The following is a 14,133-nucleotide window of genomic DNA, read 5'->3' on the forward strand; positions in this document are numbered from 1 at the left end:
GGGTGTAAATACCCAGATCCTACCGACGGAGTATAAATATGTATAAATTTAGAACATGTGCAACGGATATATAAACGACTAGATCGCGGACAGTCACAGAGTCACGGGATATCACTCGGTATATGATTTCCCACCTTGACCATACATGATCCTTAGTTTCAACATGGGAGAGGACCACCAGGTGGTCTACATGTTGAAAAGGACAAACACTAAAATGAAACTGATGAGTGCATATGATTCCGGTAGGTTTTCGTCGGTATACTTCACTTGAAACGACTGGAGAAATGGTCTCCCCTAGAACCGGGGTTGTATGTTATCATGTTATCTATTGCCTAGGGAAGCTTGATCTACTTAAAAGACCTCCGCGTTGAATCGAATAACGGACAGGCAGCAGTCACTCAAACATCTTTTGTGACTCAGAAAGCTTTCGGAGGGGGGTTTGGGGAATGAGGTGGTGTCCCGGTGTGAAATCTAGATATATAGATCTAGATAACGATAGATCTATCTGAGTATATAGTGGGAAGGCCTTATGGACAGGTAGTGAGTCCATCTCTGTCTGAAGAAGGTATTGCTTGCTCGGTAAGACTACTCAACGCATTTGGTCGAAAGGCCACTCTTGCAGCTAATATTAGTACAGTTCGCTAGTATGATGCGCGACAGTTTACGCCTGTGTATCTCAATGTGGGTAAGAACATTTGTTGCTTTCTTTCAGTCTGTCCTCTCTTTGTTACAATCAAGTCATATAGTACGTCTAAGTAAAAGCCAATCAATTGGTTCAATACTACGGCTTACCCCACAGCCGTAGTATACTATGCATGTATTTTCTATATACGTGTTTCAACTTGAATGGGGATTTCAATTTCAGCTCATCAACCGTTAAGTATATGAAGAAGTGTGCTTCAAGACGTCTATAAAGGTTAACACCTCGCCTCCCAGTATCGCCTTGACATCACAACCAAAAATCCAACACATCCACCACCTCGCTTTTCGCCACACCCTTTCAAAGCCCCTTTTGATTAGATTAAGCAACAATCAAGATAACCCTATCCAACCATGTCGAATTACAAATCAGATGCAGAATCTCTCCAGTCAAAGTACAAAGACACAACACCTCCCACGTGCTCGGAAACATCCCAAAGAATCAACACAGCCCTCGCGCGCATCATCGAGCTTGGAGCTATTCTAGACCAATATTCCTCAGAGCCAGCCAACAATGGCGGCTTCTTCGGCAATAGAGACCAGCTCATGAAGGCATTTCAAGCAGTCCAGGCTTGTAATAAGAGTCTCATAAACAAGGGCGATAGTGCTCGTCATACGATGGTGGACGAAATTGTGAGTGTGGGTGGAGACTACTGTAGTACTAGCTTGGGGAAGCTAGGATTTGGGAGCCCTCAATAGATTTTCTGCCTAGATTATTCCTATTCTTTTTTTCTTCCCTTTTTCCCCCTCAAAAGCACGTGTGGTATGTCAAGGTATACGGAATGGTCAGACGTATGTATCGTACGAGTGAATGGTGGGCGAACATTTTAGAATATGTGAGAACTCTGCCGTAACATGCTCGGCTACTGTACTAGAGTTAGGGAATAAATGCGGGATTCGGTTCTGACACATTTTTGATTCTTGCAAACCAATTAGTATCTCTTTATAGTCGATATCATTTTCTCAAAAATAGCGTAAGGAATGTCTATAGCCAAAGGCGGAACGACTAGACAGAGAACAAGATACATGTGATCGTAGTGCTACTTCCGCACCATGACGTGTGGCGGAAACCGAGGAGTCGTAAAATTTAATAGCGAGCTTAGAGAATCAGAGGCAGCGGTAGTGTATGTAGGCATGTACATGTTCTACTTCAAATCAGCGCCCATCACGTAGTGCCTTTTATTGGTCTGATATCAGATCATTAATCTTATAGTTAGATCGCACAGTATCTCGTTGCCCTCGGTGCATGGTAATATTCTTTACGAAAACCTCAAAGCTGACCCCTGATATCTCAGTAGGCATGGATAAGATCGTCATGATGATCGGTTCTTAGCATCCGAGTGATAATCCGTGATGCACTCCCGCCCCGCTCGCCACATCCATAGGCATGGGCATGCATAACCCCATTTCTACTGTACTGTCATTGGTAGAAAGTGCGGAGTGCCGTATATGACCTGGGTTCATAGAAACATAACAAAAGAATTGTTTTCATCCCTAGTACCATTTCACTGCCAGGAAGTACGAATTGCCTAACTGGTTTAGGTTTTAGGTGCGCTGGTGTTCGACACGCTCTGGTGCGCCTTGCGTCAACGTCAAATATAAATCACCCGCTTGACCGCTCACGATCCTATCTGGGGTTTCAAGGGGCAATTGAGATATCAATGGAGTTATCAAATCTCAGCTCTGGCATTGCCTTGAATACGGGGATAGCGACCATATGACCATAAATATCGAGGCCAGGTCTCCCAATATTGCATGACTATACCAAAAACCATCAACCTCTCTCTAATAATTCCTCCCAACTAATACAATAATCCACCCAACATGTCCACAATGAGCGAAGCCTCCTACTCCTCCGTCGAGATCCTCGACACCGAAGACGGCGACCTCGACCTCCCCCTTACCGCCGACCAAAAGCTGCAGGCCAGCTCCCACCTTGACCACCTCATCGACGCCACCACCGCGTGCCTACGCATCCGCAAAGCCTAGCGCGCCGTAATCGAGGAAGAGTACCGGCAGCGCTTCAGGGCGTTCGATGACGCCACCGATGTGGAGTTGCAGCAGCTCTATCCGGAGCGAGGGACGGGCGAGGTATCGAAGATGGGGCTATGGGTGGGGCTGATAGAGAGGGCGTTTGCGCTCGTTGGGGATACGAATGAGGGCCTGAGACGTGAGGTGGAAACCGCGGGCTTGTTGTCGAGAACGACGGAAGAGATGGCGCAAATTGTGGGGAGGGTGAGGGAGAGGGCGACGGAGGTGAGGAGGTTGGAGGTGGGTTTTAGGGCGCTGGTGGAGCCGGTGCCGTTGCCGAATTATTCGAGGTATAGGAGTAAGGATGCGTGGAGCGGGCTTCAGGTGATGCAGGATCTTCTGGAGCAGTGTGATACGAAGATGAGGAATCTTCTGGCTGGAGGTGACGGACCCATTAGTGGTTCTATGGATGGATCGGAGATCTAAGTTAGTTATCGTTTTTGGAACCTGACCGTTTGGAGCACAGGCTTTGACCTTTTGGGGAGGAGTTTGGACTGTGGATCTTGTTGTTTTGTCTTCTTTATCTATTGATTCCCACCAGCCTGTCAATATGTACCTTGCTGTGCATAGTTTATATTAATTCTTTATATACTACAGCGAAAGTTTGCTATAACGGTACTTTCTATAAGGGTAATCTCTCTATAACGGTAGAACTTCTCGGTCCTTTTTGGCTGGCTCTCAGCACCAGCACCTCCTATATAAGGGTAATCTCTCTATAACGGTATCAAATGCTGGTCCCGAGCGTACCGTTATAGCAAGCTTTCACTGTATATCTCTTATGAAATAGAATTGTTTGACTCACCAGAACCACATACGGAGGTACACTTTATATCCCGAATGTGAAAACTAATATCAGAATATCAACGGTCCTATTGCAGGGAGATATTGCTACCATTCCGTCATGAAAATATCTCCTCTCTTTGCGGCGCTTACCAAGCCCTCACCGATCAGTGAGGACAGCCGGGTACTGTCGAAAAGAAACGTACGTAGCCTTTCGTTGTAGTTCTGTCACAACCTTCTTAATGAAACGTCTATAGAATATTTTTCATGCTGAAACTAGTAGGACCAGCTACAGGTAGGTGAACATTCAATAGTCCATGTATGTAGCAAAGCAAATAAATCAGCTAATAGAACGACAACTGCAATGTTTTTTTGCACAATGCATTGGGTTGATATCGGTATAGGTTTCTCTTATTCTTAAGGCTCTTACCTTCCTTCTTTTACCCCTCATCTTGTTCCTGTCTGTATTCACCTCGCCCGTCCACTCTAGAGATCTGCTTTTGTCATTAATCTCAGTTCCTCACAAACAGCTATCACTAATTCCCTATCCAACCACACGCACCACAACCCAAAACCCACCCAAATGGAGCACTACATCCGTCTCCTCACTACCCAACTCACCACCTACACCTCCCAAGGCGGTCATCTCCACATCACGCAACGCGAAGCAACACGAAAGATCGTTGCCGACACCGACGCCTACCTGTGCTCTATCGGGCTGATCCAGCATGCTGTGTATGACATGGTCGTCGCGCAGGTTGCGGTGGTGTTTCGTAGGTATGCGGATGCCTTTGTGAGGCGGCGCGAGGGGGAGAGCGGGACGGGGGAGACAGATTATCCGCATTTGTAGTCGGATTTGGTGGGGTGTGTTTTTGTCTCCTAAGAGGTGTTTTGATGGACGCTTGTAGCGGATTGTTCTGTGATTAGGGTTCTGGTAGCTGGGCTAGGAGGGTGGGTGATGTATGAGGGTGGATTTGATGGCCTGAAATGCAGATTCAACTTTGTAGAAGAACCTTTGACTGAAATCAATAGGCATCTGAGATATGCCCGTTGGTGCCTTGTGGTGTGGGGGCGGCGATTCATTATGGACTCAAGATGTGCGACCTGCAAAGAGAGGCCGAAGATAACATTCAACGTAGCTGCATTTGCTAATCCGTTTCGTCGTTGTGGAGCAGGTTAGTAGAATAATATATGTGTTAAGATATTTTTCAAAGGCCATGTGGTCGGACTTGATGGACCATAGGTGTTAGTATCAACGCCTATAAATTAGTATGCGGAAAACCCACTTAATTCATCCATCAACACTCTCATGATTCTCAGCTTGCTCCGTCAGAACCTGCAGACCCGCAGCATAGCTTCTCTAGACCTTGGTTAGCGAGATTCATATGACCTATCCTACCAGGCCCAATCTGGTGGGAAGTCGATTACACAGTAAGGGGAATCTTGTCCTTTGATGCTCTCTGAGTAAGGTCTCTGTGATATATCTGCTTATAATCTAATCGGGCCTGGTAGAGCATACCAAACTAATCGGGAAATAACAACGGTGAAGGGAGAGATAGATGGATAGGTTCATGAGCGTCTGGTGTTGTCTTGTAAATGTACCGCTCTCCTATTGAGTCCTAGCTCTGGCCAGAAGGCCATACAACGGTTCACTAAGGTCAGTTACCACTTCTAAACAATACAGTTCATGAATGTAAGTCAGTCGGATCGCGAACCTCACCATTGCAGAAAATAAAAGTAAGGTCTTCAGGGTTCCCAGTCGTTTGCCAGTAATGTGGTTTCAAACGGGTTTAACTGAAATCTTTGAGCTAACAGTTGCTGCAGTCCTTGTTCCCTTAGATCACTGATTTAAAGGCGCAGTTTATACAAGCCCTGTTAATGAAGTCGAACACTCTGTTCAAGAAGATCGTGAACTCCTATTTTGCGGAATCTCATCACCAAAAAACCATGGCCAACTCAGATAGCTACATCGGTTCAAGATAAGTCGCTGCTGGTAGAGTTGGTAGAGTTTGACCTTGTCGAGACTTCAGGTGGTCAGTGAGATTTCTGGTTTAGTCTCATAGTAAACCGTTTTGTACCGTTGCTTGGAAATCCCGAATTGATATTGCAAAAATAACTTACAAAAAAGATGCAGGATAACAAGAAATGGATATATTGCTAAGAATCAAGAAAAATAAAAGAACTACTGTATGCCGAAAATGAAGTTGACGCCGTCCGTTGGAAAAACCATGATTTGAGATCCGTCGCCTTCGCTATGCGGAATGGCAAAAAAAAAAAGAAAAGAGAAAAAAGGAAAGCCTAACCTGCGCCCAGCACGAAAACAGCCATAAGCCCACTGCCAGAAAATAAACCAGCCCAACTCCCTGCAAACTCCCAGCCGCGAAAACAACCCAGAACGCAGAGGAAACCTCCACCACCGCCTTCTACACAAATACCGGCTCCAAATGCGTTGGAATCGCGCCCAACCTACACCCGACATACCAGCTCTCAAAATACTCCTCCATATCCCGCACCGTCAGCTCACTCCCCGACACCGCGCCATTCTCTGTGAAGAACGGATACTCCTCCGCGCTCCACCACGTTATTAGGTCCATAAGGTAGAATCTCGCTTCGCGGAGCGTGCGCTTGACGTTGTCATACTCGCCTGGGAACGGCGGGAACTGTCTGTTGGGCGTGACGGCGCTGGAGGCCTCGAGCGCGCGGATGATGGCGGCGCAGGTGGCGATGGTGCGCTCGTTGAGGTGGCCGCGGTCGGCGGTGAGCGGGAGGAGGAAGGGAGTGGCGGGGATGTAGTTGGGAGGTCTGCGGGACATCGTGAGGTAGGGCTGATAGTGAATGGGGCTCGTTATTTGTGAGTATGGAGTTTTGAGATCGAGACTCGAGAACTAGTTGACTGACTGATGACAAGAGGTTGAGCGAAGATGCTCGATGATGAAGAATAGCAAGTACCAAACGTATACTGGCGGAGAACAACAAGGGCAGAGAACTAGAGATCAGGGGAGCTGCGTTCTTTTATTGCCCTCCCAAGGCGAATGTCGACTGGTGCCATTCGATATCACGGGATCGAAGCGGCGAGTTCGGAAGTTCCGAGTGCATGGCGATCCGATGGCAGCCGGGGAAATTTTTCATGAGGCCATGCAGGTGGTATGCGCGTGGCCGATAAGAAAGTTTATGTTTATGCTTTGGCGGCAGCGGGTAGGACGAGAACGTGGCGAGTGGGAGGTGGTGGAACGGCGTACGGCAGGGCTGGGAGGTGCGGGGTGTGGTGGGGAGGTGGGCCCGTGGAAGTGGGGTGGAGTAGAGGTGAGTAGGATGTGTTTCCTGGCTCTCTACAGGGGCTGGTGAGGAAGAAGGGTTCATATGCTTGTGGGTCTTGGAGTGTCAGAGAGCGCCCAGGTATCGTAGTGCCTGGCTCTGCTTAGGATTTTGGAGAGGCTGACAGTCCAAGTATCACTGTATAAGGGAGAGATCTATTCCGATTGCGTTGTGACTAACCTGACAGGATGTGGGAAACAGCATGCAATGAGGCCATCATGAGCTATCACTCGGGGTATGCGGCATAGCTTATCACTCGGAATATTGGAAGATAGCAAGTATAGGTGCGCTCAGCAACGGAGGCAAAGAATTCACACCATTGAGCTTATTTCTTCTCAACCCTTCTACACCCAGATATTTTGGACTCCTCATCTTTCCGTTACAGGTTATGACCACCTCGACGCAAAAGACTCCATCAGCGCCAGCAGAGCTGCTACTTTCGCCAAAGATCTTGTATTCTTAATCTTCCCAGGTACGTAAGGTGTATAGGCCTGCAAGCTGATACCCCCTCCCAAGCCAGAACCTCTACGAGCATTCATCTGTTCACCCCCGCATAGAATGGAGTAAGGGTCACCTGGGTTAGGTTTACCATGCATGTGGTGATACCCGTTTCCTTCCCTCGATAGTATTCGTGTCCTGAATACGTAGCTTCCTCACGTGAGAACCAAATACTCGGCCCAAAAGGTCACGAGAGAAAGGCCCAATTGAATACACGTACAAGACACGTGGGGGTATCGGTATCTGTCTATACACGGAGCCAGTTAGAAAGTCCCACTAGAATTCTCCGCGGCAAGCACTTCTCATTGCGCTCGAGCCACGTCTCGTATAAGAGCCTGTCTGTCTCCTTACCCCTCCGACTCTCCCATCAAACTATCCACACTATACCACAATAACAATAACAACAGCCCCCACAATCACAACCACAATAAAAATGGACGAAATCCAAACCATCTACACGTCTTTCAAGGCCGCCCTCGACAAATACTCGGCCGCCGTCACCGCGCTCAGCGATAATCTCGACGAGCCTATGGATGCCGGCTTTGACGCCGCGGCCGCGCGCAAGCCCGCCGCTCTCGGTCGTGCAGCCTGGGCGTGCCATGATGAGTGTGGCGAGTTTGTGCTGAGAGTGGCGGGGATTCAGGCGGAGGTTGGGTCCGAGCTGAACGGGCTGCTGGGAAGGTGCTTTGAGTTGGGGGTGGAGCTGAGGGGGTTGATGGGGGATGAGAGGGATGAGTATGAGTAGGGGGTCGGTTTCTTCGTGTTCGGAGCTTTTGAGTGGGTTATTTGGGTTGTGTCTTTTTGTTGGGGTTTGGATGGGGTGCATGAAGGGGGGCTAGGAAGGGGATTTCGTGGTGGGTTCTTGGGATGAGGTGTTTTGTGTAGGATTTAGGCTTTTTTTCCTTATTTTTCTTTCGTGGGTAGGTACGAGTAGAGTATAATCAATACATTACGGCTTCAATGTGCTGTGCTTCCCATGCCAGAACGTGCTGTGCAAATACGATCCCCCCAAGAACCACGAGGGTTTAAAGTCGTATTTACCACTCTGGGGTATTGTTGTAGCGTCTAGATACTTAAGACATATGTGCATATGACTTGTATACGTGCCAAACATTTTAATTGATTAACCTTCATGTTCCCAGAGTCTATATCGTGGGCCGTCTCTTCTAGAATCTAAAAGTTCAAGAGTGGTCTATGCTTGTAGCTAAACGAGAACAGGTTTCCCACTCTTGGGATATCTTCAAGAACGGAGGGGGAAATCTATTTTTATCTGATTTTTTTCTTCTTTGTTATCGTTTTTTTTTTTTTTGTGAAAAGGTTGAAGGTTGAAGAATATTACTTGAGTCACATGTTCGATTCAGAATGCCACGATGTTGCAAAACATCTCTCTTAGGTACACCGCTCACCAACTAGGAGGAAACATCTCCACCGATAACCACCACCCCACCGGCACACCCGAGCACCGCCCATCCCTTGAATATGGCACAAACCAGTTCGAGATGAAATGAGAACGCTTGTGCGGCAGGTGAAAGGCTCAAGGCTCAACTCCTCGGGCTTTCCTCGAGCTAGAAGGGTGTTTACCGTCATGTACTCTGATTATGCACACAACCGTACCTTCATGCACCCCTCCTTCCCCTCCTAGATGACCAACATTTAACTTTTTTGATCATCTCGTCTAGCGTAGTACATTCCCCGTCGATCAACTCCGGTGTTTGATACCAGGATGATGGGAGAGGGGAGAGGTATCCTGGGGGGTCTGGGCGTGGATATAGGTAAATTGTTCCTTTTTTTTTTTTGTCTAATTCATTGATCGCATGCAGGCAAACTGTTCCTTAAAAGTCATACATAATTCTACTCTAACATCGCCGCGGGACGGAAGTAAATGCCAGTGGTTTGGTGAAATACTGTGCTGAAAATGGACCCCCGAGTTTCGGGTCATGGCGTTTTGAGGTTGGTTCGGGCCTTACGTGAAAAGCATAGACGACTCCCTATCCAGTAATTAAAGCTCGGGTCGCTATTTACAAAACCAAAGGGTAGCTACGAGTAGTGTTCTCCATGAAGCGAGACGCCTCGAAGTCTTGTCTCGAACAGCTCGATACCAAATATTTTTGGTCTCGAGACCGGCTTGAAATATGCCAAGATATAGATTCTAGTGACAAAATAGTCTAGTTCTCCCCCGACCACGCCCGCTCACGTTTATAGGGTAGAGTTTGAGCACCAGACTAGGAAACAGGTGAGATCTGAAGAGAGGCATCAAGGAAGAGATAAACACAAAACCTTTTATTGAGTCTTGACTCACAACTACTCACTCGATTTTCTCAAGACTGTCTCGGGACGGGCAAGACGAGACGAGACTGGCACCATGATTTCACAAGACGAGACAGGACTGGGCCTTAGTCTCGCCTCGAACGGTGTCGTGGAAAACACTAGCTGCAAGTTGCAGAACCTGCTGAACATAGTCAGTGTCCGACTTGTTTTCTTCCGGAGCCGGGCTTACATCCCCATCTATACTATCTATCTCCCAGATTTCGGCGTATCAATGCTTCTTTCTCTGGGTTTGAGCTAATACTTGTGGTTACCGGCTTTTGGTTCGCTCGCCTATGCTTGGGGTGTATCGCCGAAGCCTCTTCACACTAGAATGGTGGACTCTGCGGTTACGCAAATTGAATTCAGGGCAAGAAATCCTTGCCACCGGAGGTCAGGAGGGAGATATGAACTAGCAGAACACATCTTTAGTACTTGTCGATTGTGAGGTGGCTAGTTGGGCGTTTTTTACTTCGACCTTGAAATACGAGTGATATTCCATGACCAAGACTAGGATTGGATGAACATGTTGAGATGAAAAGACGCTACTGTGATTCGTATAGAATGCTCAAGATTGATTTGCCTTACTCAAATCACGACCAGGATATCATTTCCAACTAGAATACATTCACAACAATGGTTTACAAAGGGAGAATTTAGGATGCCACCGCAGCTCTTCAAGTGTTTGACAACTCCCCTTATGAATGTCACTATAAGAATAAAAATCAGTATGGTCAACCAGCAACGTCTTCCGCTATTGATGTCAAACGTAAGAGATACGGAAATGGTCCAGACCGCGGAGTTGGAGTGAGTAGTCATCACCCCCGCATTAGGAGATTCGTTCAAATATGATTCGCCGAGGATCTCGGGATACAATTCTACTATTTCAACCACCAATGGGACCTCCCCCACGCTAGTTTCTTGTCGCATTCGGTCTGATTGGTTACTGTTACACTATCCTCAGTTAATAGGGGATTGAACATCGACGATTCTTCGCAAAAAAAGGTATAAAAGAGCTGAATCCCTCTTCCCCTTGCAATATCTCTGAAACATTCAAGCTAACCTACACAAGCTTACACCATCTTCATATCACTTGCACCCCAAACCACAATATCAGAAATACACAACTACCCGCAACCCAAAATTAACAACAACACTCAAACAATGGCATACGCAACAGGTCTCCGACAGCAAGCATGCACCCCCCGGCAAGCCATGGACGAGCTCCAACGTGCCCATATATCCGCCGCCCAACGGCTCCTCAGCATCCTTAGTTCTACCGACTTTGCCCGCAATAACTGGGCAATCGTCACCGACGTTCTTGATATCACCCGAGCAGTGACTGAGAATTTGAGGGGCTATTCTACCTGCTCTTCGAGTAACTACCACACCTCCTCATTCCGGAGGGAGGCTAGGGAGTTTGTATCGCTCCACAATGACGGCTTTGAGAGGAATCAGAACCTGTTATTGCACTATCATAGGTACAGGGGTACCCTTGATAGAAGCACTAAGTCGAGGTTGGATCAAAACATCAACACCATCAAGGAGGAGCAGGAGTTGGGAAATGACTATTGTGAGGAGATTTCAGAGATGATGCCGAGGTAAGAGACTACCGGACACCTCTGGAGCGGGATTAGATACCTTTTTGGGGGGGGAGTTAGAAAATGCATGGCTGGTGGAGATCGATAAATATTTTGGTTGCGTGCGATTCCTGGTTTTTTCTCTCTTTCTTTCGGGCTTTGTTTGAACAGTTGACAAATCCTCTCTGCGGTCTTGAGCAACAGAGATATCGGGATGCCTACTGCCACATTTTTAGCACAATCAATAAACATGGGATACCCTTCAAGAAATAAGATCATCAGGTCATAGCGTTAAATTCACGTGATTAGAAAATTTTCACCTCAGAGTGAGCGCCCAGAAGGTAATCAAGGTACGGAAACACCGATTTTAGGCATACCTAACTCCCCCACCAATCTCCGCTGCGTCAAAAAGAAAATCTTCGCTATTTTTCAAATCACAGAAAATCACCCAGTCTTCGCCGCCCACGTGCGCAGGGACTTGGCGGTTGTCGTTGTCTGGGCGAATGACTAAACTGTCTTGGCACCACTCACGTCAAACCTGGTGTTTGAGACTAGGAATATTAACTCGCCCCACCGCTGATGGGATAAGGTCTGCTGATAACCATTGGAATAGTGTCTGTTATGGTTTTCACTGTCCTGATATTTTTCTGGAATGGAGGATTGGAGTTCCGTCATACCCTATCACTCGCATTCAGCGGCATGTGCGGTATGCTTTTTTTAGTGTCTACGTGGTATGGACATTCGGGGACATGCGGCAATATGGAGCTATACACACGGAGTACCGTCTTGAAGAGATGATTCGTTACCATGAAATCTCGTTGGAATTCGCGCTTTCGGAAGAGTCAAGGGTGATATGAGCATGGATTGGCGGACTCAAGATAATTTGATCTTATCAGTTGACTTGAGTAATAAAAACTCTTTGACCGAAGTTTGGAAGATTCCTTTCCCCTCGGAGGTGGCCTTCTCGGTGGTATTGAATCCGACTATGACCCCTCATGCCGTCGGTCTGATTCTGAATAGCAATAGGAACGGCTAATCGGAATATCAGATATGATTCGCGTGCTCGTTTACCCGGTATTAATGTTCGTTTTATAATTGGTTGGTGTCTCCCTTGTTAAGGCTAAGAGAACGTATCTGGTCGGTAGTCCGGCATGATTAATATACTTTCTCAGCGCCTTGCTGGACGTGGTAGAGGGAGGTACAGGCGTATCCATTCGAAGAGACTTTCGAGTTGAAAACTACGTATCTGGTTAGCGTGGGTAGGTACTGGTTTCATTAGTCTACTACTCGGGGAAGAACACAATTATTAGGACGGAAGGCCGAAGGATAAGGACTGCCACTGTCTTAACCAAGGATAGGTTCTAATCATGAGGGCTGATCTTCTCAATGGACAGAACTGTAGCGATTAATGCCCTTAGAAAAAATGTTTTCTTCCGAGATGAGCACTAATCTTCACAGGTAACTGTTGCCCAAATTCTCTTATTCGGGTCGAGATAAGCGCAGTCACCCCGCCTGTCGTACTCCAGGTCATCGTATCCCTCAGTCTGGAATAAATCATCCATTCCATGCGTCGTACACTGGAGCACATAGCTCCATAGCATAAAGTTACGCCTTGCAAAACATATGCAGGCACCCGGGTACTACTAGTGCGATTACAAAACCTTCTCCGGAGGGAGCAGGTACCAGTTCTATACATAGCCCTAGGTGCGTCAAAGATGTTGATTTTCGGGGAATACAATTTTCACTTCCCGAGCTAGTTGGTCAGACTTTCTACAGCAAGGCGTTTCCCCATGTCACCTTCTATCAAGCCGGGTGAAAGGCTGTGTAGAATAGACTCCATCCAGATCAAATGTGGTATTTATACCCCCCACCCCACGCATCTACCAAACCGTAAACAAAACAAAAATCACCCACACCCGCAAAGATGGCACAACTAACAATAGGCCAAGTCCATAACTCATACCTGCAGGCCGACATTACGGCCCTCAGCGAGAAAGTGGGAGAACTCAGCAGTCATTTCGAAAAGCTTCCTAAAGCCACAACAAAGCTCACCCCGAAAGGCTCCGACACAACCCGTATCCGTACCACCATCCACACATGTGCCGGCCTCATCAACAACCTCCTCTACTCGAGCATCGACCATTGGATGACGCTCAAGGCGGTAGCGATACCACATATGAACGCCGCGGAGAAGCTCACTCTTGACAACCATTTATCCGACACCACTTCGCTCAAACAGCAGTACCATCAGTTGTGTGTGGAGATTAACCCCTTCTTGGCCACCTACGACGAGGCGCTTACTGTCCCGGGTGAGGGAAAGGATGAAGCTGAAGAGCAAGAGGAAGGTTGGCTCAAGTTATCAGAGCATCGACTAGTGCATTACCGCGAGGAGGTGGATATTCTAGATGAGCTTGTTGATGACCTTGAAGATATGGCGGTAGATTTCAAGGTCGCACTAGAGGACACCGAGGACGTCTCTTCCGAAGAGGACGAACCGATGTTTGACTTTGGGCGTGAAGAGAGTCTGCCAAGGGTGATAATAGGAAGAAAAAACGAGGACCAAAGGGTCGCCACTGGGGAACATAGAAAGGAGATCAGGGAGTGCGTTGCAGCGGTGGACGGGTGCCTGTCGCGAGTGAAGTATTGGGACTTGATGAGTAGCGCGGAGTTGCTCAGTGAGCAAAGTGAGGAGGAGTTGCAGGAGGAGATGAAGGAAGTCGCGGAGAGATCAGAGGGCGTAGAGAGGAGGTTTAGCGCGCTTTGTCGGGATCTGGAGGCGGGTATGAGCGTTTGTGGCGATAGTTTAAGGGGATGATGTGATATTCTAGTTTGTGTCCTATGTTTGAAAATTTCAAAATTATTTTTTCTCTAGAAATTTAATCCCTGCGTTAGGACATGCTCTTGTTCTACTCCGATGACCACATGT

At 47.5% G+C, this 14,133-nt stretch overlaps 7 protein-coding genes across 7 annotated transcripts; 6 read left to right on the plus strand and 1 right to left on the minus strand.

The window, feature by feature from the left end:
* Positions 1 to 1,053: 1,053 nt before the first annotated feature.
* On the plus strand, positions 1,054 to 1,398 carry LAJ45_01067 (uncharacterized protein; the record flags this gene model as incomplete). Its single annotated transcript, XM_046110665.1, has 1 exon — positions 1,054 to 1,398. The coding sequence occupies one exon, from the start codon at positions 1,054 to 1,056 to the stop codon at positions 1,396 to 1,398; it is 345 nt and encodes a 114-aa protein (XP_045975843.1).
* Positions 1,399 to 2,532: 1,134 nt separating this feature from the next.
* Positions 2,533 to 3,156, plus strand: LAJ45_01068 (uncharacterized protein; the record flags this gene model as incomplete). The annotated part of the gene is made up of 2 exons (XM_046110666.1): positions 2,533 to 2,663; positions 2,727 to 3,156. 2 exons carry the CDS (start codon positions 2,533 to 2,535, stop codon positions 3,154 to 3,156), a joined length of 561 nt encoding a protein of 186 aa, XP_045975844.1.
* Positions 3,157 to 4,093: 937 nt separating this feature from the next.
* On the plus strand, positions 4,094 to 4,360 carry LAJ45_01069 (uncharacterized protein; the record flags this gene model as incomplete). Its single annotated transcript, XM_046110667.1, has 1 exon — positions 4,094 to 4,360. One exon carries the CDS (start codon positions 4,094 to 4,096, stop codon positions 4,358 to 4,360), a length of 267 nt encoding a protein of 88 aa, XP_045975845.1.
* Positions 4,361 to 5,933: 1,573 nt separating this feature from the next.
* LAJ45_01070 (uncharacterized protein) lies at positions 5,934 to 6,323 on the minus strand (the record flags this gene model as incomplete). The annotated part of the gene is made up of 1 exon (XM_046110668.1): positions 5,934 to 6,323. The coding sequence occupies one exon, from the start codon at positions 6,321 to 6,323 to the stop codon at positions 5,934 to 5,936; it is 390 nt and encodes a 129-aa protein (XP_045975846.1).
* A 1,433-nt stretch (positions 6,324 to 7,756) lies between these two features.
* On the plus strand, positions 7,757 to 8,068 carry LAJ45_01071 (uncharacterized protein; the record flags this gene model as incomplete). The annotated part of the gene is made up of 1 exon (XM_046110669.1): positions 7,757 to 8,068. One exon carries the CDS (start codon positions 7,757 to 7,759, stop codon positions 8,066 to 8,068), a length of 312 nt encoding a protein of 103 aa, XP_045975847.1.
* A 2,723-nt stretch (positions 8,069 to 10,791) lies between these two features.
* LAJ45_01072 (uncharacterized protein) lies at positions 10,792 to 11,232 on the plus strand (the record flags this gene model as incomplete). Its single annotated transcript, XM_046110670.1, has 1 exon — positions 10,792 to 11,232. The coding sequence occupies one exon, from the start codon at positions 10,792 to 10,794 to the stop codon at positions 11,230 to 11,232; it is 441 nt and encodes a 146-aa protein (XP_045975848.1).
* Positions 11,233 to 13,131: 1,899 nt separating this feature from the next.
* LAJ45_01073 (uncharacterized protein) lies at positions 13,132 to 14,022 on the plus strand (the record flags this gene model as incomplete). The annotated part of the gene is made up of 1 exon (XM_046110671.1): positions 13,132 to 14,022. The coding sequence occupies one exon, from the start codon at positions 13,132 to 13,134 to the stop codon at positions 14,020 to 14,022; it is 891 nt and encodes a 296-aa protein (XP_045975849.1).
* Positions 14,023 to 14,133: the final 111 nt, after the last annotated feature.

This window comes from Morchella importuna (assembly GCF_003444635.1).
Source record: "Morchella importuna strain M04M26 chromosome Unknown Morimp01GS002, whole genome shotgun sequence".
Classification (NCBI taxonomy): Eukaryota; Fungi; Ascomycota; class Pezizomycetes; order Pezizales; family Morchellaceae; genus Morchella; species Morchella importuna.